At 38.8% G+C, this 26,890-nt stretch overlaps 6 protein-coding genes across 14 annotated transcripts; 2 read left to right on the top strand and 4 right to left on the bottom strand.

Moving 5' to 3' along the window:
• Positions 1-264: 264 nt before the first annotated feature.
• LOC105684643 (protein bcn92) lies at positions 265-1,365 on the bottom strand. Of its 2 annotated transcripts, none has more exons than XM_048651497.1 (3): positions 1,217-1,365; positions 877-971; positions 265-632 (listed from the first exon to the last, which is right to left on the bottom strand). In XM_048651497.1, the coding sequence occupies exons 1-3, from the start codon at positions 1,256-1,258 to the stop codon at positions 434-436; spliced, it is 336 nt and encodes a 111-aa protein (XP_048507454.1). In that variant the 5' UTR covers positions 1,259-1,365; the 3' UTR covers positions 265-433. The 2 variants fall into 2 exon arrangements, with proteins under 2 accessions (XP_048507454.1, XP_012253587.2); XM_012398164.3 differs by having other exon boundaries at positions 1,090-1,229.
• On the top strand, positions 963-2,872 carry LOC105684642 (probable phenylalanine--tRNA ligase, mitochondrial). 4 transcript variants are annotated; one of them, XM_012398163.3, is made up of 5 exons: positions 963-1,122; positions 1,227-1,326; positions 1,396-2,117; positions 2,191-2,483; positions 2,552-2,872. In XM_012398163.3, the coding sequence occupies exons 3-5, from the start codon at positions 1,403-1,405 to the stop codon at positions 2,840-2,842; spliced, it is 1,299 nt and encodes a 432-aa protein (XP_012253586.2). In that variant the 5' UTR covers positions 963-1,122; positions 1,227-1,326; positions 1,396-1,402; the 3' UTR covers positions 2,843-2,872. The 4 variants fall into 4 exon arrangements, with proteins under 4 accessions (XP_012253586.2, XP_048507451.1, XP_048507453.1 ...); XM_048651496.1 differs by having other exon boundaries at positions 1,009-1,037; XM_048651494.1 differs by having other exon boundaries at positions 1,227-2,117.
• A 78-nt stretch (positions 2,873-2,950) lies between these two features.
• LOC105684640 (probable phospholipid-transporting ATPase IIB) lies at positions 2,951-11,449 on the bottom strand. 3 transcript variants are annotated; one of them, XM_012398160.3, is made up of 13 exons: positions 11,142-11,449; positions 9,349-9,493; positions 8,281-8,553; positions 7,296-7,538; positions 6,835-7,023; positions 6,180-6,760; positions 5,667-6,083; positions 5,425-5,590; positions 4,974-5,352; positions 4,657-4,897; positions 4,395-4,561; positions 4,119-4,322; positions 2,951-4,039 (listed from the first exon to the last, which is right to left on the bottom strand). In XM_012398160.3, exons 1-13 carry the CDS (start codon positions 11,309-11,311, stop codon positions 3,906-3,908), a joined length of 3,309 nt encoding a protein of 1,102 aa, XP_012253583.1. In that variant the 5' UTR covers positions 11,312-11,449; the 3' UTR covers positions 2,951-3,905. The 3 variants fall into 3 exon arrangements, with proteins under 3 accessions (XP_012253583.1, XP_012253584.1, XP_012253585.1); XM_012398161.3 differs by lacking the exon at positions 11,142-11,449 and adding an exon at positions 10,113-10,586; XM_012398162.3 differs by lacking the exon at positions 11,142-11,449 and adding an exon at positions 9,800-10,039.
• Positions 11,450-11,595: 146 nt separating this feature from the next.
• Positions 11,596-13,342, bottom strand: LOC105684550 (coiled-coil domain-containing protein 103). Its single transcript, XM_012397964.3, has 3 exons — positions 13,005-13,342; positions 12,650-12,936; positions 11,596-12,571 (listed from the first exon to the last, which is right to left on the bottom strand). Exons 1-3 carry the CDS (start codon positions 13,173-13,175, stop codon positions 12,274-12,276), a joined length of 756 nt encoding a protein of 251 aa, XP_012253387.3. The 5' UTR covers positions 13,176-13,342; the 3' UTR covers positions 11,596-12,273.
• Positions 13,343-13,354: 12 nt separating this feature from the next.
• LOC105684585 lies at positions 13,355-18,089 on the top strand. The gene is made up of 6 exons (XM_048650692.1): positions 13,355-14,144; positions 14,214-14,715; positions 14,798-16,819; positions 16,916-17,343; positions 17,401-17,632; positions 17,705-18,089. The coding sequence occupies exons 2-6, from the start codon at positions 14,516-14,518 to the stop codon at positions 17,856-17,858; spliced, it is 3,036 nt and encodes a 1,011-aa protein (XP_048506649.1). The 5' UTR covers positions 13,355-14,144; positions 14,214-14,515; the 3' UTR covers positions 17,859-18,089.
• A 960-nt stretch (positions 18,090-19,049) lies between these two features.
• On the bottom strand, positions 19,050-25,389 carry LOC105684548 (transient receptor potential cation channel subfamily V member 5). 3 transcript variants are annotated; one of them, XM_012397962.3, is made up of 15 exons: positions 24,816-25,389; positions 24,035-24,213; positions 23,869-23,956; positions 23,605-23,781; positions 23,326-23,515; positions 23,111-23,264; positions 22,783-23,037; positions 22,624-22,706; positions 21,957-22,472; positions 21,718-21,883; positions 21,330-21,591; positions 20,238-20,419; positions 20,013-20,129; positions 19,571-19,696; positions 19,050-19,497 (listed from the first exon to the last, which is right to left on the bottom strand). In XM_012397962.3, the coding sequence occupies exons 1-15, from the start codon at positions 24,904-24,906 to the stop codon at positions 19,330-19,332; spliced, it is 2,754 nt and encodes a 917-aa protein (XP_012253385.2). In that variant the 5' UTR covers positions 24,907-25,389; the 3' UTR covers positions 19,050-19,329. The 3 variants fall into 3 exon arrangements, 2 of the variants coding, with proteins under 2 accessions (XP_012253385.2, XP_048506566.1); XM_048650609.1 differs by having other exon boundaries at positions 22,783-23,034; XR_007277090.1 differs by having other exon boundaries at positions 19,356-19,497; positions 20,017-20,129.
• Between the last annotated feature and the right edge of the window lie 1,501 nt (positions 25,390-26,890).

The following is a 26,890-nucleotide window of genomic DNA, read 5'->3' as shown; positions in this document are numbered from 1 at the left end:
CAATTCTGCATAGGCGGGAAATTTTGAGGCACACTGCCACCAAGGTTCAAAATGAATTGGTTTTACCACCGACTGATGCAGCGCATGAATGTCAGTCGGTATCATGCAATGGATAAAAACGAAGCAGAACGACATCGAGGTAAGTTACCAGCTGCTGTTACATCTGAAGGTTTCTTCGACCTGACTGTTACCAGTGCTGGTCTCTCTTTAAGTTTGTCTTTCACAGTGGATAAAAATTGAAAATACATAGTAATTATTCGATCGCACGGAGGAAAAGAATCGTTTAATATAAATATTATTTTACAGCTAAGGAACGAACTCAGTAATACAGGAGAAAGAATCATTTGTCAACATAGATTATAATTGTGTTCCGCTCTGTGATGGGTAGCCATCAGAATGATTTGCCTTCCGTTTCTCACGCTATAGATAGTGATTAAATATGTTGTGTATTTAATGTCGACTTAGTTTCAATTACTAGAGGACGTCCGCCGTAGAGATTCCCAAGTATCACCTGTCGCTTTATTACTTCTAAATTCTGGACTCCAAATTGAAATGTGTCTTTTATCTTTTCCTGGTCCTTCAGTGTTTTATTTTCTCTAAATTCATGACGGATCTTCCGAAGAGCGTAGGTTCTGTAAACGACAAGCACAAAATTAATATCATGGGAATTTGTTAATCTTACAAGTATTTTGTCAAAAACTTGACACCGGATCCATAACGCACGTGGTTGTCAAATACAAATAGACAGTCATAACGAATTTTTGTGTTGCGTAAGCCGACTGCTATGCATCGATTCTTCGACGAATTGAGACAGAAATTCGATTCGAATGGGTAAAATTTTGTGAGGATATGCTCGCCTACCGTTTCAGTACTTGCCTGTAATTATAGGAGTTCCATTTCTTGCTTTGTCTTATCATATTTCGGTAGAGACCGATGATCGCCTCACGTGTCACCGCCATAATTCCTGGCAGCTAAACAAACCAACAAACCAACTGATTGATCCAGACGTACCAACTTTGCTGGAACTCAATAGTAGGGTAGGTCTGTTGCTAACAATAAGATGAGTAAAAAATAAAGATTGTGTGTTACGTTTAAAAATCACTCCGGTGCAACTCAAAAAAGGTGAGAATGATGACGAACGTCGATGACAATTAGCACCGCAATATGAGAACAATGAACTAACAATAAGATCTGAACTAGAATTATATAATCTAACCTCATTACAGCTGCCGAAGAGTGCGGTCCGACCACCCGGCATCACGATTTTGACGTTAGTTTTGATTTCGATGGTAAATAAATTCCACCTCTATTGCTACGTATAATCAGGTATGTTTTCTTGAAAATGAAACTTCATCTGGCAAATTACCGATGACTACTGATGATTTTACATTCAAGGTGCAATATGATTAAAAACGTTCGCCGCATTTGTGTACGGATATCATCCATACGGGGATATTCCACCGCATCTAAGACAGACAGTCAAAAACTTGAGCTAGAATTCCTCGGTCAAAAGTATCCGAGAGATCATTACACTAATATAACGGCTAAAATAGCCAGATACCTCGGTCGAAACTTGCATACAGTACCAAATCACCCATTGTCACATGTGAGACAAAGAATCACTGACTATTTTTATAAGGCTTTCCCAAACAGACTTGGTAATCCAGTGTTTAGTATACATGACAACCTGAGGCCAATCGTAACAGTTGAACAGAATTTTGATTCATTGCTTGTTCCAAAAGATCACCCTAGTAGAAGCAAAAGTGATTGTTATTATATCAACTCCAATACTCTGCTCAGAGCTCACACAACTGCTCATCAGTCAGAGCTCATTTCTATGGGACTCAATAATTTTATCGTCATTGGAGACGTTTATCGCAGAGACGATGTTAACGCCACCCATTATCCTGTCTTCCATCAAGCTGACGCTGTCAGACTTCAGACACAAGATGAACTATTTCAAGGTGTAGAAAATTCTGTGGATTTAAAGATATTTGAGCACAGGGGTTCGGAAGACACAAATAAGCAAGGGTGTCATACATTAGAAGCTACTAAAATCATGGAACATGAACTGAAAACTGTTTTGACTGGATTAGTACAGGCTCTTTTTGGCAAAGGTGCGTTATTCAAGCAAAGATAGCTCATTGTAAAATCATCATTTAATTTTGATAAATCGTGCTCTTTATCTAGACATCAAATACCGTTGGGTGGAAGAATTTTTTCCATTCACTCATCCTTCTTGGGAACTTGAAATAAAGAAAAATGAACAATGGATCGAAATTTTGGGCTGTGGTATTATGCGACAGGAGATATTGCAAAGATCTGGGGCCGGTGATCGCATAGGTTGGGCTTTTGGCATTGGTTTAGAACGCATTGCTATGTCTTTATACAATATCCCAGACATCAGACTGTTCTGGAGTACTGACTCTGGTTTTCTGCATCAATTTCAAGTTGGGGATCATAATACACCAATTGTATATAAGGTATCTCTCATATTTATTCACATGACTGGATGAAGGGTATCGATAAGTACTGACCAACCATTTTTCAGCCTGTCAGTATCTATCCACAATGCACAAATGACCTCAGTTTTTGGATACCAAAAGGAGAGAATTTTTCGCCTAACGATTTCTTTGATATAGCCAGAGAGGTTGGGGGCGATGTAATTGAACAAATTTTGCTAGTAGATGAATTTACGAACCCAAAGACTCAACAGACCTCTCATTGCTATAGAATTATCTATAGACACATGGAACGCAATCTGACGAAATTTGAAGTCAATAATCTTCACGGAAGAATCGGAAGAACTGTAGCAGAGAGATTCAAAGTTGTTATTAGATAATTAGTCCATTAATAAACCATGTTTGTTAACTATGCGTTTTTTTACCTGAAGCGTTACTTTCCTTGACTCTATAACCAGAGCTCATAAGCCACTCAAAATACTGGCATGTATTTAATATATTATTTTATTTTTGCATAAATTACCTAAAAACAGATTATGGTACAATCAGTTATATATATAATCTATGTATATTTTTAATAGTTATCGAGCTTATCTTATTTATCGTTTTTAATATATAGGTACGTTTAAATATTGGCTCAACGTGATCACCAGGATTTGTTCAATATGGTACACACTTCATTCTTCAATGGGCGTGAAAGTAATCAGCAATTAAATATTGCATTTTTCATCTTCAACATTGAAGTGCTTAGATAGAATAGGATCACATAGTGTGAACTATTATATGCATTTTGTCCGTAAATTATTAGAAATAAAAGCAAAGCAGACTCGGAAAAATTGGCAAAAATTATAATACGCATCTCGTCTCGAAAAAAAAATTCTAAACCAAAAAATAATTACCATAGACTGCAGCTAGGAGCTGATTGACTAATTATTCTCAGAAATCCATGTGACAAGAGAACTTGTAAACTCCAGTCGAAAAAAAACTGCTCTAAGCTTCAAATTCACAATTTAAGTTTTGTAATCAAGGAAAACATCGGTATAAATAACGTGTGGGCAGTTTTGTTCAAGACATATGCCGGAAATATTCGTATTACACGTTTTTTTTGTAACACGAAGTGTAATCCAAACTGAACGATTCTTCATTTTGTGGTGAGATCTCTCGTATTTGTGATAAAATTCTAGTGTTTCCATGAAAAACTTGACTAATCAGCATCTCACTTCGAATATTCGAGCCAATAAAGGCTTACGAATTCGATTAAAGTGAGTTCACCTAAAATTCGGTGCAACTTCACGTGAGTGCCATCAAATACTTTAACAAGAAATATGTATAATACCGTATAATTATTTCATTGTGACAATTTTTTTTTATTAAATAATTGATCCTTCAGGGTAGAGTTTTTGTCGATTACACAGATCCTCCAGTCAGACTTATCACATAGATTTAAGATAACTTTGTATAACTCGGCGGCGAGAACTTTTTCCGTAAGAATTTCAAAATATACAACGGCATACATGATACCAAAGTTATCACTAGTACTTTCCATAGGAAATCTGTTGTCTTTATAAATTCAGCATCTGCGTGCGAATAAAGATGAGGTATTAGTTCAAAAGTTACGTACAGAGTTTAGTAGTTACGATATGGATTTCTACTCACCGAAATAATCCTTTAAAACCACCAAAGATAACAAGTATAACGCCAAAGACAAGATTTCAGCAAGAACCATAATTTGGTGCCACGTTCGAACGGTCAAGGCCACCATAATCAACTCTGTCAGTACCAATGCTGAGAAGCTGATTGCCACTATATGAATAAATTCATCCTCAAACATAATCAGGGCCCCATACATTATAACTCCTCCTGCAAAATTTACGAAAACGTGATCAAATTTATCCGGGTAGAAAAAAAATGCAATTTTCGAACGATGTTCACCTTGGTATATGCTTATTAGAATCCACATGAAGAATGTTTTATAAGACAAACAGCGTCCTTTACTGAGCTCCTTATAAAGTTCTGGATAAGTAAGAGCTATTTTCCCTGAAACGTCTTTATCCAAGACCAACGAGAATACGGGAAACATTGTGTAGATTGTAGCATAGCTGTAAATCATTTTTTTGTTGTTGTTCTTATTCATTTTACGAAAAGGTCAACGCAAATTCAATTAGTAAGTACTAAAACAAACTTTGTTACTTACCCAACCATCAAAAATCCCTGATACAGTGCCACAGATGATAGGTAAAAAACTGCTGAAAATACAGCCTGCATTGTAGAGATAATGAGGCCACGATGGATGACGAATTGACTCAGAGCGGCAGATCGTTTATAACTACGTCTCCCATGAACCAACAACAAATTCGCAAGATGACTAAATTGAGGAATCGAAAAATCAGCTGCTAAAGATGCCTGACGTCCTTCCAAACCTTCCAGCCCGATGCCTATCAAGATATTCTGATTAGTTTCCTGTTTAAGATGGTATGTTCAAACCTCATTGAAAATTTATTCTATTATTACCAGCATCTGCTGCTTGTATCATTGAAACGTCATTACCGCCGTCACCAACCGCTGCAGTTCGTTTCTTAGTATGCTGTTGAATAAGGGTAACTACTTCTGCTTTTTGAGTTGGTGAACATCGACAGCAAACCACAGCTGGTGAACTACATGCTAGTTCTAAAAATTCATTTTCGTAATACTGCAGGCATACTTCGAGAGAATCTCCACTGATCACTAATGCACAATCCTGCTTTTTTCGGAATGTATTCAACTCTAAATGTGCGTCTGTTCTTGTTACTACGGATTTGAAAACGTGCAGTCCTTGAGTTCGTGAAACCAGTTGGGAAGACTTTGCTATACAAGTCGCAGTTTCCAGTTTATCGCCAGTTAACATCCAGATCTGTGCAAAAATTCAAAAATTTTATATCTATTGCAATGACTACAAAACTCATACAGTGTGAAGAATTCAAACCTTTATTCCAGCATTTCTCAACAGCTCTAGTGTTGGCCTAACACGATCTTGCAGCTTATCTTCCACGCCAGTCACACACAGCAATTCCATCTCCCTTTCAAGGCTTTCTACGACTGCGGTGACTCTGGAAGCTCGGTCACTAACGCACATTCGTGCTGCATTATATCTGTAAAAAATGAAATTTTGGTATCCTCCGAGTGATTTGCTACATTTTGCAAGGTATTGAAAAAAGCTTTATATACCTGGTTTCGAAATCCAAATATTGTTCTTCGGTCAAGGTTTTCTTAGCAACGACCAAAGTTCTTAAGCCTTCCCTGGCCATATTTCCACACTCCTCTTCTAGCCAATCATTGTATTGCACTATTCCTGCCATAACGACATCTGCTCCTTTCAAATAAAATACAGTTTCACCACTCGATTCTTCCCTTACAATGATGCCCATCCTTTTGGTTTCAGATGTAAAGGGGAAAATTTGCAGGATATGATAGTTCAAAATTTTGCCATTTGGTGCTTTCAACTGCATGGATGCCAGATCACGTTTGATGAGAGCTAAACCAACTTCTTCCGTCCACTTCACTAAAGCAACTTCATCAGGACTCGAAGCTTGATAATTTAGCTTTTCCTCTGTCGGATAATAATGCTGATCTGCCTCCGTTTGACTGTAAGTAAACCAGTGTTTCATGACGATGCAAATTTTTACAATCCTTTGCTCATTAAATAAACCTAGATCAATGAATTAAAATTACTTGCTGTACCTCTGAATAGAGCCTGTGTCCCCGGTTTCCACGCTCACTGAATCCAGATTGTTAGCTGGAGTAGATTGGTCATGAACAGGGGTAACATTGTGGCACAAAGCAAGAGCATGAACAGCTTCATAAATCCTTGTACTCTCAGATCGCCTGACTTTACCACCATGAGAAACAATTGATACCCTTAGAGGCGAATTTTCAGAGCTAGCTGTTGCATAATATGACCTCAAGACAGAATTAACTTCATCAAACGTTTCTTGTCCATATGACACAGTTCCCAAATGTAGTTTCTTGAAAACCATTATATTTTGTGTCAATGTTCCTGTTTTGTCACTTAACAAGTACGATATTCTGCCCAATTCCTCTGGAATGGTAGTCGTTCTGACAACAGTACCAGCAATTTCTTTGTCTCTTTGGATACACCAGGCATAAAATGATTTCCCCATATCCAAATTGACTCTCAAACTTATCGGAATTATGTATGAGAACAAAAGAACGAAACGAAACATGTAACGGTACCAAGGACCGTTGAAACCTTTCAAGCACATCATCACCAAGGCGAGACCAATCACTGCACCGAACAAGACCTGTGAATTACGAGAATAAACCTAAACGTTGTGGTCTGGTTTAGCAAAACTGCACTGAAGAGTCCAGTAATCACCTTAGTTAACTGGTTGATTTCTTGATCCAACAGACCAACTTTTGATCTTGGAGCTGAATGGTTCATCAGTGATCTCGTTTCTTGTCCAGTATAAACAACTATCCCTAAGGCTGACCCTGAGGCAATAGCAGTGTTTGCCCATAACGTATTATCCACGCCAAGACTTTCTTCGCTACTATATCCATCATACTAAATAAATAATGTTATGAAAATTTGCATGATTGGATGCACAAGACAAAATATAAACGCCTTTTTTGGGTTTGAAAATCACTAATAACAAAGCGACGAAAAAACACGATATCCCAGGCTAGATTTATCTGAATGTCAATAAAGAACGCTCATAATAGAAGAGATTTATCGTTCTGACGTAAAGCCATCAGATAAGATCATGTGTCAAGCCCTTCCCTGAGACACACATTGAGTCAAAAATTATCTCCACGCCAATATTTTTTTCTACTTACTCTAGTGAAGGTTCCAATAAAGCTATGTATATCCTTCTGAGGTTTTTCGACATATAAGCTGGCTTTAATATCAAATAACTGGGTATCATTATCCAATTTCTGTGTAGCAGGAACTGCTAAGCGCAACTTCCAGTCTGTTTCTCCATCCAGTTGATCCGTTCTAACAAAACACGCTCCAGACTTTTCTGTAGTCCGCAGGAGAACTAAATCGGCTGGAACTCTTTGGCCTTTTTCCACAATCACCTATTTCCAGATGCAATTGAGATGTTAATCTAATATTGAGGATCACTGGAGATTGAAAACTTCACATAATGTAAAGTATCAATTAGTAACTCCCACAGTACAAGTAAGAATATATTTCACACAAAAGTATACTGATATTGTAATCGCACATATTTGGAATTGTAGATTTAGTCATATATTAGTTCAACTGAAGAGATCCAAAAAATTGGTTCTTCTATAGCATAGCAGTGTCAAGATGTCAATGGTGTCACGTCACAACTCAGCAATGTAAATATTTGGCCAGCTGTCTCAATTGGGTATGAATTAAAATTAATTAGAAAAATGATGACCTTCAGTGATCGAAAGTAATTAGCAGTTGCAAACAGCACATGCAAATATTAAGCATGAAGTTCATTTTATCTGAAGATCAATGGTAGAGTGGAATGTCGGGATGCAATTCATTAAAAATATGTTGAAAATATTTCAAGTGCATTGCAACCAATGTGTTATTATGAAAGAAAATATTATCAGTGTGACTCAGATGGATTGCGTTCAGAGATAAGCTGCACTATACGAATACCCTTACATCGTTTGTATCGATTTTTGTCAGTACAAAAACATGAGTATAGTAATGATACTACCTACCAATAGCATTACCAAAAGCAGATAATCAAAAACATAACAACATTTCGAGGGCACTCTGTAATTACCACCCAATTATGCCAAAAAATAATATGTATTAAATATTTTCAGTGCTACATACCAAGTCACCAACACGTAATTTTGAGCTAGGTACGAGCTCTGGAGTATTCCTTCCTCTCACTATTCGCTGATACTTTTGTCCATTGACTTCTTTGTCCCTCTTGTATCTCCTGAAGTCATCAGCAGCTTCTCGGCAAATTGTTACTGTTAAGACGAAGCCCAAAGGACCCCAGTATGTATATAGATACCCAATTCTTATATCAGGAATAAACTGAGACAATGCCATTACGAGGAAGTAGAGATTTAAAAAAAATTTGAACTGCTGAAAAAGAACCTGGAAAAACAAAGATATATATTTTTTTCATAATCAAGATATTTCTCATCAGAACTTGAGATTTTGCTCTCCTAGTAAAACAAGATTACATACATCAGTACAGAAAACTAATTGTGCCTAATAGTATGGTCGCTTGATTATTTAAGGCCCTGGATATTGTCCTTTTATCACTATCATACATAATTGTTCTCAGTAGGTACATATTCATACTGGCTATCTTCAAACTTAACATTGCTAATCTGATCAAGCTAAAAATATGATCTACAAAAAATTATCATAGATACCAAAACCCACTGGGTTCAATCATTAATTATCAATGATACCTGTAAAGTGGGCTGAAACATACGCGAAATCGGAGGGGCATAAAACAGGTGACTTTGGAACTATGATTATTAAAAATGGTATTATGTTTTTGCATCACAAGAAAATAGGCAATTCTAAAGAATGTGTATACTTTTTAAATCACTAGATTGGATCAATAGATAGTCACACAGCATATACAAAAAGTCAGGCTATTTTCATTTGCTTGTAGAACATACAGGTATACATTGCAACCTTTTATGCTGGTTGTTCATTGATTTTTTAAGTGCTATATCCTAGCTTTTAGGTCCTTTGCTAACTTTCTGCAAGGGAATAAGCTACCAACGAATATGTAGAGTTTCCTGCAACTTCATATTATCAACACTATTGAAAAAATATTTTCACTCAAACTATTATTTTGATTCGATTATTGCAGCATCAATCGAAATTGAATATTGTCGGAGAAATATTTAAACGATAGGAGCTGCTACTCACCTGTGGTAAAAATGTGATGAAATTGTATTTTTGGTTCCTGATAACATTGGTGGGAAATTTTTCGTGCAAAGATTGACCAATGTGGATAGTTCTTGCTCTGAGCTCTCTTTCCCTGCAACATCTTCGCCACATCCAAGTGCAACATCTGCAATAAAAATAATCAACGTTTGAAAATTAGCGCGCAATCGAGTAAAAGACTTCATTCAAATTTTATTTACTATGACAGTTAAAGGCTTTGACGAGGGTTTTACGGAGTTTTGGAGCAATGACAATTGCTATTTAAGGCAATGAGTATTAAAAATTAAACATATTTGTCGCGTTTACACAATTACGTATAAAATGTCATTCGTCATAGCTGCCTCGTTCTTCGCAACGTTATAGTTGATTTGTAGTCTAATTATGACCAAAAGACCAAGTAGAAAAAGTTAAGAAATAAATTGTTAAAACAAACATTTGAAATCGAGTGGTAACAACGTGCGATGTACTTGTACGACAGCACAGCAAGGCGCACATTTCGTAGAAACAGCTGCTGACTAACGTTCTAATTCGATCGTTAAAAATTTATATATGCGTGCATGTAGGTTGTAAGTATGTGTGCACGCGATAAAATTTTATTCCAATTCAATTAATGTTTAAAACTTTTAGATCCGTTACAGCTGCACCCGACGATTTTGAACGCAGTTAGAACCGGCATGGTTAGATTGCCTGATGGAAATACGCCAGTAAAACACCTTTCCCCCGGTTACTATGTAGAAATGCATCACCTCATCCATGAGCTGTCATTCTTTGGCCTCGATATCAACGGAATGTCTTCCTTTGAAAGCCTTATAACGTTGCTCTGCGTCTCCATTGGAAATGATTATTTATAAAACAGCACTTAACGAAACATTACTTTTAACGAACCAACAATATTTAAAGAAAAACAAACAAAGCACGTCTGAATTAATTGTGTTTAGTTGATTGAAACAAGAAAAAAAACTCTTCAACGTAAGATGACATCACTATGGATTAGGAACCGAATAACGCCTCATTTTATAAGTATCTAGGGCATACGATTATCAACTTTATGGTGCAACGAAAAATAGTAGCGATAACACTTGGATGCACTTAAAATCGCGTAAATCCAGTCAACGTACGTTATTAAACGGTATTTATATCATTGTTTTTGTTCAATCTACACAATCGGGAAAATGGACGTGGTGCCAAAGTTTTTCCTTGTATTTGCTACGAAGATACACTGGCGACACCTATTTTTTAATCGATAAAACAACGCTCCGATAATGGTAAAGATTTATAAACAAAATAGGCGATAGTAATTCGTCAATGCACTTGTTTACTGACAGTGCGTCAATGTCAGTTTATGATCGTAATCATGACTTGGAATTCTAAGTCATCTTATAGCTGGGTTAAAAAAAACGCTTATAATGTGCATCCCATGATCTCTCTCGTAGAATAATCGAAAAGCTATTCCTGATAAGCTGCACTACAATATTTCAGACAGGATGTTTCATGATCTATAAGATATTTTGAAACGTCAACACAGGCGCGGCTGAGACTGTTTACAAATCCAACAGTTGAGAAATATCATCAGCTAATTATTATCTCTAGTCTATTTCTCAGATAAATTGCGTGCCCGATAATTTTTCATCACGATGATGCGCTCCGAGCTGTAAAGTGCTGCTATCTAGTTGCATCGCTGGAGATCCAAGATCGTCGAAAATTGATTTTGGTACTTGGCGCGAAATTTGCAAGCTGGATATCCCGGCAATTGAATAACCGTGAAATGTACTTACCCGCACAAAAAATTAGTGCAGAAGCGCGAGCAAGCATTAAAACGTCTATTTCTTGACGCTAAAAGTCGGATGCTGTCTTCCGAAGGCTGCAAGAGGTAGTCAGTCTCTTCGTCCATTTCAAAGTCTCTCTCATCAGAGCTAAGACGCAATGGCAACTCTTCCAACCTCATAGCGAAATACTTTCAATTATTGTACGATATTAAAAAGCTGCCTCAATCCGCCGACACAACTCTGCGGATTTTGTCAACAATTAAAGCTGATGAAAACATTTGTGATACCGGACTGGTTTTTTCTTATTAATTTCTCTCATCACCGGGATATTATAGTTAAAATTATATCGAAGCACAGCGCGAGTTTTCGTAGTATTTGATACGGTAAAAATTATTGGACTTTCAACTGGTACATCGTTATTTTTTAGAATTACTTATAAATAGATCAGTATTGGTGATGTTCCTATTTATTTTTGAAAATGCGTTACTGTCACACATTTGACATTGTAAGGTTAATTTTGCACCGTTCATGCAGCTGTAACTAGCTGCCAGTACCTTAATCAGGTTTCAAATGATGTCACTGAATACGGGACAGAAATTTCCGGTGGGATTCACCCCTTGTTAAGAGTATAAAGTCATTAGAAATCTACTTCAACACTAAGCTAATACTAAAAAAGTCGTAATATTCAAAAAATAGTCGTATGTTATCGGCCGCCATGTTGAACACTGTATGATAATATCACGTGGCCCAGGTACGGCGCATGATCTGCGGCGCCTTCGTTTAAAAATAGGTAATCTTAAAGCGATATCGAGAACGACACCCTCAATCTTACGCTGTATATGTGAAAAAATTATAATTATAATTAGCTATCACCGTATTTACTGGAAATCATTTTGCGCATTGGCTATTTTCAGATTATCCTCACTCTCAGTCGACGGCTTTCTTACTTTCTCGTGCATCTTCTGAGTCTTCTTTTTTTCACCCACTAACTTATTCAACTCAAAGTACTCGGTGCATCCAGAAATCTTTCTGGTTCACTTATTAACTCGAAGACTACACACAAAAGTTTAAAAATCGCTACTAAGAAGAAACTGCTTTATGTAAAAGTGATTATCGGATGAGTAATGCACAACCAATCTAGTTAAACTTGGTACCGTTTCTGTAACGTATAAATAACGTTATCTTTAGCCACAACGTTTGCGGTTGTTCTGCCTGCGAGCAGCTGGCGAAATAATTCTTCAGAAATATCCTTTTCCTTTTCCGTCATGAAACTAATGCTCAAATGAAATCTATTGCAACAACTGAGTGCTGTCAACACATTGATCGCAGCTGTATCAGCATCGTGTTCTCCAGTCAAATTCTTCAAGAGAGTATCCATTATCTCACCGAGAAGACCCAGAGGAATTTCTGGACGAAATATTTCAACAAAATTGTCTGGGCTGAAATGATATAATAAGGAAATCAATCGCCTTATATCAACTGGCAAAGTTATATTAGGATCCACTTTTAATTCTCACCTTATCACCATTAGGTATTGGAATCTTCTTTTACTGTCAGTTATTTTTTTCCACGACCGTAAAAATTCTTCAATCGTTTTTGGCTCGATGTCTTCAATCTTCATGTTATTCACCTCGTTGTTGGAAGATGGGTTCGGAGATTTTTCGAACATTGACATCGTTGGTGGAAGAAAAGGATACGGAAATCGTGCATTGGAATTCGTACCAGATGCGGCACTATTCCAACGCACTCCGAGCTTAGGTTTCATGTCCCCACGTTCCAAGGGCTTTAAATGCGCGGCACTTACCTAAAAGTATTCAAAAAAGTTTCTGATTTCAATTTTGACGCGAAAAATTGTTTAGAATTCAGTCTCACCATGTCCTTAAATTGATCGTACGTAGGGACTCCTTGCTCTACTGCTCGAATTTTAGCATCGTTTTGCAGCTGGTACAAAGCATCGGCCTTAATGGCATCGTGTAACTCGTCTTCAAGACTTTCGTAATCGATGCGATTTTCCAGAATGCTCATTTGCGATGCAGGATTCATCGAACTTGATAGCCCAGATTGTGATTTTCGTTAAAATCAACTGTACATGTAGAATACAAACAGAACTGATAATATTATCGCTGTGGGGAATAAATCCGGTGTTTCCAGGAAACAGTCGTAACCATGGAAACTTAGTGCATGCTGACCTGTCTCGCTAATCACATAAAAAAACATTTTCGATTTCGGGGTAGTTGTTTAAAATTGGTTATGTCATAACTGGTAATATGGTTCGACATTTTGACATTATGAGGGCATAATTTTAGTCAATTTCGTCAAGTATAAAATGTAAAAAAAAATCGTTTTCACACTATTGGACTTATTACACTGTGAATTAACATCGATATGAAGGAGCAGAATGACATCGGCTGGAAATCATTAAGTAGGTTGAATTGACTTTCGTACCATCGACAGGATAAAAGCAGTATCTATTTCGTACCCCTAAAAAACGATGTATCCTTAGTCGACAAAGCTTTGAGAGAAAAGCCGGTCGATAAACTTGAAGAAACCAACCCAGAATTGTCCAAATATTCCAGTATATCAACGTTGAAAAACATCTGGCCTGCAAATTATTTACGGCAGAGAAAAGACTGCACGAAAGTATCGCGGCTGAAAAGACATCGGTTTCCGCCATCGTTGCTCGCTTCAAAAGCCGCCGATTTCTGGCAAACGTTGTTGCCTTTGAGAGTAAATTGTTCCTGCTCATCCTTATCCGTTAGTGACAAGTCTACTTCCAGGTTTGATCAATCGGAAGATCGTGGATCATTTAATGGTATCCACGAATGTCCATTATATTTTTCTTTTTTCTCCTTTCGAAAGATCGTCCTTTGGGTCCCCAAGCCCTGAAGAAAATTTCAGCTCTTCGAACAGCTCAATTTCTCCTGTCAAAGAATTTTGTACTCGAGAAACTCTTGGTGACACTTTCGAACACACTTGCATAACGTTTAAATTGTTCATAGATCGCATAGTCAAGTAAGAAGAGATCCTCAGTTTTTTTAAAAATTCAATTATTCGCTTACAGTTGACACAATCTGTTTCCAGATTAGTGAACATTCCGCTAAAAATTTCAAAATCGTCGTCGAACCACGTCTTTTCCGGATCAAATTCACAAATCTATCCATCTCTAATTTGGCATCAAAAATTGAACGAGGATCTGGAAATTGTTGACGAGTATAGACCACAGTGCGAAATTTTTGATACGGAAGAAACAGAAAAAACATCGCAAAGCTTTTCGAAGTTCGAAATAGCTGAGCAAAAAAGGCAATAATTTTTATTTCGTTAGGAATTTTTTGTAATCACAAATAAATCGCGCGAACGTGAGTATCAATGTAAATTTCAGACGTATGACATTTTCCACTCAACCGACTCTCAGAAAAGTTACGAGGAGCGCATTGACCAAAGAAGAACTCTGCTATTTCTTGGAGTACAAAAAAACTTTGCTATCAGAATATTTCCAGCTCAAAGCAGACTCGGCGGATTTGAAAAAAAATCTGAATATCTCTGATCAAAAGGCTTTTGTCTACGGGACGCAAAGTGATTCTAGGTCCCGTTCGAAAACTTAAAAACAAACTTTTTTCTTCGCTTTTTTGAACTTCAAACTAATTTGTACGACGGTGTATCTGCAGGCTACGGGAAAACGACTTATTTCAGTTCGTTCAATTTATCAGAGCACGAAGGAAAAATGAGACCGGACGTATTCCAGAAAAAAACGCAATCAGTTCATCGGAGTGTGTGAAATTGCAAACAAAGCTGACGACTTCGACTCCATCAGTGAAAGAAGAAGAAAGCGGTAATCTGGTGGTTAATAAACGCCGCGTCACTTTCAGCAACCCTTTGGCAGTGGATTCCACGACGGCTTTAAATTCTTACTCTTCAGACAGCGTCGAGGACATCTCGTCAGAATTGAGTTTTACCACTTCGTCTGATTGTGAGTTGCACTTAACAAGCGGCGATGAAAAATTATGTATTGAATCGCCAGGCGTATCACCTTTCTTAGATTCCCTTGTTCCAATCGAGGAACCGTTCGTAACTCCGACGGTCAGTTTGAACTCTTTGTCTTCAAAAACTGGAGATTCGGGATCAAAAATAATAATGACGGAGGCGAAAGTCACGATAACGGAAGTGGAAAATCATTCCGACGAATCAATCGACGTCAGCGCGAATATATCCGGTGAAAATTTCGATTCACGGCCGACCGAAAATCTTGAAGAACCGTCGGAAGTGAATGATGAAGCGAAACGTAGACAATCAGGATTTTTGATGGCGAAAATACTGGATTCCGGGACCATTAATGAGCCAGGAATCTATGAAGCTCATGTTGGTAACAGCCGGAAAATTGACAATAAAACTGCCAGATTTACTTTTGAGGAAACCAGCCCGCAACAGAACGGTGAGAGACATTTGAAAAGGAAAATACGTCAGATGAAAATCGCCGGAAGGTATTCGATCCTTGACGAAGATGAAAATTCAAATTGCGCATTCGAAAACGAATCGATGTGCAGAAGTAAAATGATAAAATTCAGTAACGTGGAAAATTGCGAAACACGTCTGGACAAGCGAATAGTAAATAATAGCTATAGGTCCCGTGAAGATCAGCAGAGTAGTGAAACCGACTCGGATGAATGTTCATATTCACGAGTACCTTTACCGAAAAGTGTTGCCTTCCAGGATCATCGTTGCAAAGCCATGATCAGCGACCAATCGATTGCCTCTGATAAAGAGCAATCCGAAGACAAATCTGATATGACTGGCCGGTATGAATTCGCCTTCGAGGGCTGTTGGGTTCAGCAAGTCGGTACGAACGTTATTCAAGGCTCAGATAATTTAATAAAAAAAGATCCCACGAAGGATGAGGATTCTCGACTATTTGAACTAAGTACACCTAAAGTTCCAGTGGATGACGACGAAAATTCGAATCAAAGTGAACCCCTGATGGGATTAGGGATTCACGAGGGACTCAGAAATCCCGAAATTTGGAGAGCGGACATTACGTCACAACCCACAATTAATTATGAATCAGGCTGGGCCGTGGGATATAATTGGGACCGAAATTTACAGGAAACGACCGGAATTAAAAAACGTAGCGATTGGCTGATGCGCAAATTGGAGGAGCTGCGATTGGGTCCAGATACAGACCACGAGTCGGATTATTACGTAGATTCAGATATGGAGTCATATTTTGGGTGCGAAAAAAGCCTGTCCCTGGTAAAAAAGTCTATTTCGAATATCGACTTTCATTCTGAGAAGCGTGGAAGTTTTAACATGAAGAGAGGTAGACTTTGTCCAAATTTATTCCTGCAGGATGATGTTTGGTCGGGCAAAAGAATTTTTATCAACGAATGTCGGTGCCATAAAAATCCCCCAAGTAACAGGTACGAATTGGGACGTAGAAAACATGAGATCCGACACTCGCATTCTCAAGAATTTCACCAATTTTTGAACCATAACTTTTTCTTACATTCAAGAGCGAGGCTCCTTTTAGACTCGGAAACAGAAGAATCGGGTCTTTCTCCATCGATTCAACCCGAATTTCCATATGATTTTACCCGAAATGATAATTACATCAACAAAATAAAATGTAGACGGTTCGTCAACTCGCCAAAAAGCATTGAAAGCGGTCTAGGGGTCTTTCCGAAAAAAAATTATAGGTGAAAATTATTCTGCTTCTCGTTTCTCCTTTCTTGACTCACGATCAACTATACATGCGATCAGCATTGCAACCTTTAAATTTTTCATTCTTTCAGACAATTTTCATCCCACAAACCTTTGAAAACGACTTTCAAAAAATCCTTCAATTCGGCGGGTGTGCACAGCGTCGTGTCCACCCACACTGTGGGCACAAGTGTTTCAGAAAAGAATCACCGCTGCTACATGATGGACGTCAGCATCGACACGGTCGATCTCTGTCGATGCAAATCTACAGAAACCGAACGTCATTGTTTCGAATCAATTTTTACGAACTCTGAAAAAGGCTGCCAGACTCAGGACTTGTTTAGAGATTCGAAAAATTCATTCGAACGGGCTCCGGATCTTCGTGAACCATCGCTGAATTCCAACAACGCAAATACCTCTTCGCAATTTAATTTACAGACAGACAAAAACGACGGCCAGTACATTTCAAATACTATTGCGAATTTGGCCACGGAGATAAACGATGCGAGCAATAATCTCGGTGAGACAAGAGTTTGCGTTGTTTTCGCGTGATTTAATGATTGATTGGTTTTTACAGCGAGATTGAGATTCTGTGAGATCGAGACCACACGTGCCAACGTTGGCAGCAACTATTTGCTCAAGGGTCGCTTTCAAAATGGCACTAAATCAGCAGAATCCCCATTTAAATTCTCAAACCTCGCCGGACCAATCGAAATATCTGAGAAAAATTGCAGTCTTCCAGCCGGCTCATCTGCTCCAGAGAAATCGACATGTCCAATTTGCGATGATCGAAATAAACCCACTGGAAGGTTGACTGATTTTATTTTGTCTTTTTTTCATCAGTGCGATGGTCTGTTTTATGACCATTCTTTATACCTCAGATACGTGCTGCCCGCATGTATCGTGAAGGGAGGAGTTCACGATAAAAGAAAAAATGAAAAAGATCCCTGGAACCGCGTTATGGAACGAGCCAAAGTTCCGCATCGGTATGAACTACGGAACTCATCTGTATCCAGAAGCGAAACCATTCGTTGACCTCACCCAATGTCGCCCACTTTGACTCCTATTGTTTATTCGGAAGACCTTGAGAGTCGACAGAATTCTCTTACCGGTGGTTCGTCCCACGAAGAAGAAATCGGAATGCAGATTGTACAGGTCGAGAATGATTCTTCTCCAGTTTCCCCACCGCAGGACTACATTTTGGAAATGGAAAAGGTATCTTATAACGATAAATTAGATGAATTCAGATCAAGATATCCGCAGAAATGACGTCACCAATTCCAGTTAACTATTCTTTCGATCGATTGACGTACATCGAGGAGAGTCAGGTGAAGCGGATCTTGATCGATGAATTTATCTATTGATTGTAAAGTCAGAAAGAAACATCCTTACTGGGATGTGATTTATTCAATCAATTTATAGGGTATACCGATATTTACGCTAAATACACTGCACCGCGTTTGCTTTCACGTCGAAGTTTAGAGAATTTTCATCTTGCGCAGCAGAAAATGCGATGCAACATCGTCGGGACGACAGACCAGATGCATGCATGCCTCGTGACGTAAATTCTCCGAATGGTCCGGGTGCGCATTGCAGTAAAGTTCGCCTTAATTAGTTTTTTTATTTTATTTTTTGTTTTTCGGTGATTCATTTCACGAAACCAGCCTCAGTTCTGTCTTTTTATGCAAAAACCTTCCCACACGTGTTTCGGTTGTTTTGCAAATTAATTCTACGCGTAATAGCCTCGAGAACGAGTGCACGCAGCACAAGCGTTATACGTATACCGTGACACCGAATATTTTGACTTTTAACCAAGGATGCATCAACGCCAGACGATCTGCGCCTGATGATTATCCTCACGAGTTATATTTAGTTTTTGTTCATTCTCCGAATTTAAAACGCAGATTTCATCCGCTCCACCACGACAGGAGAGACCGAGAAGATCTTTATCTTCTCATCTCTGCCCTCCCACACCGTCAAACTTCTCCACCTCAGGTTTGCCGGGAAATCGATCACCGAAAAAAATTCGCAGGCCACAAACAATGTCGAACATGTCTCATCGTCTGTTGTATTGTATAATTTCCGAAAGAGCTGAACTGTCGCAGCAAATGCCGATCAAAATTCCAGCCGGAAATTTCTGCACCTGAATGATTATTTATCGAATTCTTTTCTCCCGTCATTTGGTCTATTGTGAAACTTCGAAAAAAATTGAGAAGACGAATAACATAGTACATATATGGGGAAAAATATTTTGATGAGTTATGCTAATGGTCTGTTAAATGTAAATCGTAAATCGTAGTAGTGTTTCCGTTGAAATTTTCTGATGTCAAATATAAAAGTTAACAAGTTGGTTTTTGCTTGATATTTTGGATCATTTCATAAAGAATTATCGAAAATTATCGAACAATGGCAGGATGTGTTATCGTGGTTTCCAGTATTCGTTACTTACTGCACAGTAAGTTTGAGTAATTGAATCAGTTGTCGCGCAACCGGCAAGTTGACTCACTCATGCGATACTTTCAGATATTTGCGCGTCTTTACCTAGCACAGAGTTTCCACGAACAGAAGATTTTTTCATTCTTTCCATCTGAAGTTTATCCTTACGCTTTTTCACCAGTCTGTCATGGACGCGTTTCATCTCCAATATTTCCTTCATTTCTTCCTTGTCCTCCTCCTGAAGAAGGCAAACGCATTATTTGTCATCCGCTATTCCCTTAAACGAACGAGGACCAATTACGATAACTCACGGTCTGATTCAATCGCAGTACAAGAGCTCTTCGTCCATCCGACATTGGCTGGGAATAGTCCATCAATTTTTTCAATCTTTCCGCTGGACTGACACCTCTTTCTACCACCAAGACTATCCTGGCCCACTGTGTGACGAAATTTGAATTTGACATTGAAAAACTTGGAGGAGGTATTATAAATGAATGAATAAATTCCGGGTTAAAAAAAAATTAGCGTCTTCGGGTAACGGCACATATTTATCGGTGGCACCCGGCTGCCGGTGGCCTGGACATAAATTAACGTCTAGTAAGATTTGGTCGTGAGATTACGGGTGTTATATAAACGAATCGTAAATTTATAAATTAACATATAATTAAGTCTGTCATTAATACCCCCGTGTCTCGTACCATTGACTCCTGAAAATCGTAGAAAAAGTCATTGAATGAAATGATGTTCGCATACCTGCCTTTGCCATTCGTTTCTTGTCTCCGCAATTTTTTGGTAGGTGTTGCCCATCATGGCGATCAGCATATTGACTAATAAAATGGCCACGATTGCCATGTATACAACGAATAGACACTGGAATTCGACGAAATCATTATATTATAATCCGCATATAACGTAGCCAACAAATGTCAGAGAAATATATCACCGTTAAGTTATATCTATAATCGTGTGGTATTTCACCTTAGCTTCCAATTCGTGATCGGTTCTTTCGAAGGCGCCATAGTAGTCGCCAAAATTTGTCACACTCATCAAAAACATTGCCATAATACTTTCCATCGGCGAAGGCATGGGGTTACTTACGGAGTCATCGACCCCTTCTGGTGTGTTTGGATTGTCGAATGACAGGAAAATGATGTAATAAGCTGAAAATTACCGTCGATGAATTTTTCTGTCGAGAATTTTTCAAGTCATCGTAGGAAAAATTACGTAAAACAAAAATTTTGCATATTCATTCTACACTCGTTCACAAGCACTAGCTGTAGTCGAATTACACGATTAGACCAACCTCTCTGATTACGCGACCGTGAATTTATGCGTTCCCAAATGCTTTGGAAAAACCATCTATATCGTTAATACATGACTTGCACTTCGACCGAATTCCACGTGAATTCTGAGACATTGAAACGGTAGGAAAAAAAAAAGGTCGACTACCGTAGGAAATTTCTGGTTACATTATCATAGAAACAAAACGAACCGCGCGACGACTTCAGCTGTGTATTGAATATTTATACAAACGCCTACCGTTGATAAAATATGGGATTGATTTCATGGAAATTAATTATAAAAAAAAAAGTACTGAAACGTTTTTATTTTCAGGGTCTCGTGAGCTTCGATTGAAAAAAAAAAGTTTTATTTCTGTGATACCGTCTTTGAGTTGTTTTGGTTTTCTTGTAATTATTTTCATTTTTTCATTTACCTCTGCAACCAGTAATCAGATATTTTTGTAACAGAAGAAGAGAGATTTATGAAGAGAGAAAGGTTAAAAAATGGCCGTGAAATGACGACAGGTGAGATCGACGCATTGTCATGTAACAATGCTGTATACGAGCCCGTTCTTTGATGACATCATCGCGTGGCTGTTCGCGGTCGATATTTAAAGAAAATGGGTCAAATCCATTCGCTCCAAACGAAATTATCGAACTAAAAGCGAATGCAATCGAAAAATGATCCACTTCGGATGACCGAAAACGAAGAGGCTGTAGAACAACACTCGATACCTCGGGTCGGACAATTGAAATAAAAAAAGAAGGAGAAGAAAAAAAATTACAATACCTTGCGAGAATCCCATTACGAAGACCAAGTATATGGAAACGAATCTGAGAAGATCTCCCATGATCATTCTGTAAATCATTACAACGAAAGGGCCGACCGTCTTGAAACCTCTGCAAAAAAATAAAAAGTATGGTGCCAAGGTTAGCATGACGACAACGGCGAGCATGTCTTCCACCTCGTCGGCGCAGGCCAATCTTAAAATTGGGAACGAGAGTAAAATGCAGCACGAAAATAGGAACATCACTCTGGATGGTGCAGTCATCTGTAACAAAATGCATCATAGATATACCGCTACGCTCGCGTTATATCACTTTCCCATGGCGCTTGATGGCCCGTAAATTTTACACCCGAACCATAACTGAAATGAATTTCCTCTCTTCCGACTCACCAGGTTCTCTATAAACATATTGAGACCGAGAAATCTTGCTTCTCTCAGAGCCGCCGCGATGTAAAGAATCGCTCCGATCTCCATCAGAACTTCGGCACTCAGACGGATCTTTGCAGTCGCTGACGTCATCTGCATCAATCTGCATTCTTCCGTTAGGTCATCCCACCTGGCGTATGAGAATATCATTTTCCTTACGTATATTTACCGTTTGGTTTTCGATGAAGAAATTTCGCACATACCAGTCATCGTCATCTTCGCTATTCGATTTGAGGCTCGTCAAATTGAGAGCTGCTAATAAATTAGTTGCATTCTCAAAGGAACGGCTCGCAGTTGGAGTTAGATGGTTCAATGCAGCCGTGACATTTTCCGTTACAGTTGTAGAATTCTCTTCCGCAGTGTTATTGCGACCGTTGATCTCAGTTATTATCGCCTCGGCTGTCGAGGACATCAGAATTATCTCCTCTAATGCTGACGTAATATTCGATGCAATTTGAGAACTGAACCTCTCCAGTAAGCCGGCTGAGATATTGAGCGTGGATAGTATGCCGGAGGTCAAAGTCGCCGTTAAATTTTTAGCCTGCATCGAAATATCTGAAATTGTAGATGCTGTTGTAACGTGATTCTGCGTCGGCGTTGAAGAATTCCCCGGTGCAGTTGTTGGCGACGTTTTGCTCATCGACGGACCTGGTCTGAGCGTGAAACTGACCAATGAGATCAGAAAGTAGAAACAAAACAAAAAATACTGTCGATAGAACCTGGAAAATGAAAGTCAAGAATAACGTCTAAATTATATTTAAAACGTCTGCTGGGAAAAATAAGCAAAAACGAAAAAACTTGGGAAATGATGTAACAAGTACAATAGTGAATTAAGGAGGACGCGTTGTTTACGACATTTCGACCGGTTACCTTGATTTGACAAACGTGTTCCACTTTGCATTTAAAAGATCCACCAAAACGCCATCCATCAGTTCCAAGTGTTCGTCTTTGTCCTAGAAAAAATCTGTGCTCTGAAATGTTTCTTATTTCTGTGAACCGATTCTCATCGATGACACCGCGTTCACTTACGCCAAACACAACCAAATTCAACGCAGAATTGTTGCTGATTTTACCCGTGGCAATGTCGATGGTATCGATGAGCATGAGGGGATAAGCGGCGCAAGTGATGCTCCCTATTTGCCAATATATCTCCCTCTCGATGTTCAAAATGTGAAAGAACATCTCGATTCGCGCTAATTTCGCTGCTAACGTTAAAGGAGTCAAACATTGAACGTTCCTGAGGGCTAGAGAAGCCCCCACTTCGTAGGCCATGTCGAAAGTCTGCTGGAAATTCAGACGATTACTTTTTCCTCCCAGCATAACAGTCACCGCTACCCACTCGATTTTTACAACTTACTAGCTTCTGATAAATAACCAACATGTGTAAGACCGTGTTTCCGTTGGTGTCTTGTTTGTCGGGATCGGCACCCCTGGCCAGCATCAGCCTGTAACACTCCTCCTGTCCCAGACAAGCCGCGAAGCTCAGCGGATATTCCCCCCAGTAAACGTAACTGTTCGAAAACATAAGCCACGGGTGAAGGGACAGCGACGATTTCGGAGTAATTTGATTACCCGTCATAGTTGGTTTCTGGTGTAACGCTGACCCACTCGTGATCCATACTGTCGGCTCTCGAAGCTTTTTGATCTTCCGGACACATGAAGTTCCCAAAACACCTTTCATGGACGTCAGCTCCGCTGTCCAGCAGAAATTTAACCATCGACGGGTCTTCGTTGACGATCGCAATGTGGAGTACATTCTCTCCTAATTTTATGTCAATATGAAGATCCCTTTCGGTCATTGAATAACTAATCAGTGCTGGTATTTTTTATACGTCAAATTGAGAGACCCACCGTAGTACTCGTCGCTGATGTAAATGTCGTTGATCAACTTCGGATAGAATCGCAAAAGACGTTTTGCTAAATCAGCGTGAATTGCCGTCGCGTTCAACATGCACAAGTGTAAAATTGTCTCGCCAACCGCTCCCCTCTCGCTGAGACACCAGCAAACTTCTCTGTACTTGCTCTTGTCTGAAGACGAAAAATGAAAATCATTCGACTCTTCTTTTTATTTTTCTCGTCGTCCCAAAGAATTTATGTTTCATCTGATATAAAAACCTATTTTATCCTCGTCGACGTCTTCCTCGCCAAGATCCTTGTCGATATCATACTCTCCGGGGTTTTCCATGGCTTTCAGTGGGGGTAGCTGAAAATCGTCGAACAAAATTCGGTCGCGTCAATGTGACTTGCGATGGTTTTTCACCCGGGAATCAAACTTTCGTACCATTTTATGCCTTCCTCTTTCCTTGTTGCGTAAAAGTACCAATTTACTTATCGGTATCCATTTTCCTTTACCCTTGTTGTACAAAAAAGGTTCAACTTTTGTTCTCATCGCGTGGTCCAGCTCTGCGAATTGCTTCGTCTGAGCTGCCCTTTTCATCATGTCGACCAGGAGGCCTCCGCCTGTCGGTAATAATTGTAAAAGATTTTCAATCCATCCGTTAAATATTGGATCTTCAAATTCGGAATCGTGAAATCGTTGGAATGTTACACTGATCGAAAGTGGTATTTCGGTGTCCGTACAGATAATTGATACTTCGCTGGAATTCGCGTAAGTGGAACTGAATATTAATCATTCTATAGGCAGCTAGTGGCCAAAATTATATCTCTGATGGAACTTCGGACAAATTGCGTCACTACTGCAAGCATTCCGGTCTCTAGAGTCAGACACTCGAACCGGTCAGCCATTAGCACTTCACTCGCCGATTACACGTGGATGCTTATGGCAAAGATAGATAAATAAGCGAAAACAAAAATTCAACGAACGCCAGCTTTATTTTTGGACTTCAACGCGCACAAATATCTGTAGGCCGTTTGTATCGGCGTTAGATTACCTAATTACACATGATTCGAACGGAATTAGTTATTCTATATCAGGGTATCGTGTGGCAAAAATTTTCGATTGATACTTGAATACGTGAGGCAATAAAAAAAATTAGGGAACATTTTCGAGTTTGTTCAACTTATTTATTCATCTTTTTCTACATACATCGGAACACGTTTACCTTTAAGATCGACCAACTTATATAACAAGATCGACGATGTATCCGTCTGTTTTTTTACACCACTTGTCACGTTGCTCTCGGTGTTGCCCATTGTTTCTTATTTTGTTGGATTATTTATTGATTTTTTTTCGATGTGTGAGTGAAACTGTCAATTGTGGAGTGCCCCAAAGAGTGGATTGCAGTTTTATGAAACTGACATCACCGTCCTAACAATATTCGTTGTCATGGCAAAGCTTGGCTATCGATTATACCCAGACTTAACGCTACGCTAAGTCCTGACTAATTTTAAATAATCGTTTAGTGGTCAGTTCATGGTTTTGAACACGATTATCGAGCAATAAGCGGTTGTTCAATTCCGCAGCGCATCAATTGTCAGCGCATACTAATTGTAAGTTATTCAAGAATTCATGAATGGAACCCACTGAATATTGATATCTCTCATTTGGTGTAATTTTATTCGACTCATCGATGGTTATCAGCTCACTCAAGATTGTTTTTAAGAAGTAGATCGATTTTCCTTCTTTTTTTTTTTAGTATCTTGTGACTTCTCGCGCAAGACCAAGACAAGGATTATCGGATTTCGTGAAAAAAAGGAAACCAATGAAGAACCCCATCAAATTACAATCAATCGACATTTCGTAGGTCACGAATTCTCATTCGGGTATTAGAATTACACTCCCGAAGCCAATTAAATGACAAAAAAAATGTGCATCGTTGATAGTTTCTTACGTTCGTTAAGCTGGCAAATTGAGTCGTCCTTTAAACTAACAAGATTGCCCTTGCTGAAAAGCGAGCAAGTCAGCTACTTCGAGCTATACCGCTTATACCGAACTCTTGTAGAATGAAAAAAAATGTTACGTATATAAAAACATATAGGTGTTTCGTTTTTGCTTTTTTTCGATGTCTGGTACCAGCGAACATTCTCATATACAGAAACTGCTACTACATGCAACGAGTATTGGTCAAGTGGTACGAGATACACGCATTATACATTATGTATAGTTGGCGTAACGTAACGGCTCATACTGGACAGTTTGTGGGCTTGGCACGATATGATGATGTCACAGATGTAAGTCCGATCAATTGTGACGCTGGAAACGGGTGATAACGCTGACCATGATGATGATGTTACGTGGGGGAAAACGATGACACCTGCAAAGAATGGATGAACGAGTCGAGACGAACGATCATGTTTTTATCATAAATGTCACGACGGTAACTGGAAGCGAATCAAAGTCGTGACCACCGACGGTATATGAGAAAAAACAAAAAAAACCATCGCCATCGGAGTAGCCCAAATGCCAGATGCGCACTAATTAGTATCTCTCGACATCCGACAAATGGACGAAAATTAACCGATGTCTATGGTCTTTTAGTGGGTAATAGATGTCACCGACGTGAGTAAAAAAACGAAGCGTCCATGTGTTCGGCTTATCTATTACGATGATTAATTACGTATAATGTCCGCGTTTTGATTTTATGGATCCTCTTGAATCACCCGACCCCGCAGGCGAGTTGACAGTTTGTCGATTGAATATGTACCTACCTATCTCCGATCATTTGGTAGTTTAATCGCGATTCGAAGCGGTCGCAACATTTTTATTGCAAGTTTTTACGAGCCGATTTTATCATTTATATACGATATGATGTCATTGCGCATGAAATGAAATTGAAACCGTGCTACCGAAAGACCGTTAACCCTGCGAGACTGTATCATACCCATATAAATACTTAATAATGTCAAAAGAATTTAACAACTCCGAGCCATATTATGATTAATGCGATACGCCCCGGTCCCAATAGGTCACAATACTCCTCCTATACCTTCTACGGATGGTGAAAAAAAAAAAAAAAAAATAACAAATAATTGCGAAAGTTTGTTAACCTGGCGTCAGAGCACCAGACTGGATTATCTTTTGTAACAATTCTGTCATACTTTCAAGGATGTATGAATCGTACGAATACGTGACCGCTCGATAAGGAATAAAAAATATCAAGAACGAAATAAGAATAGAAACAAAAAAAACAACGTGCCGTGCAAATTCAAACTGATATCTGAAATTGACGGCGATGAA

This window comes from Athalia rosae, chromosome 2 (genome assembly GCF_917208135.1).
Source record: "Athalia rosae chromosome 2, iyAthRosa1.1, whole genome shotgun sequence".
Taxonomy (NCBI): domain Eukaryota; kingdom Metazoa; phylum Arthropoda; class Insecta; order Hymenoptera; family Athaliidae; genus Athalia; species Athalia rosae.
This window is presented reverse-complemented; position numbering and strand designations above follow the sequence as displayed.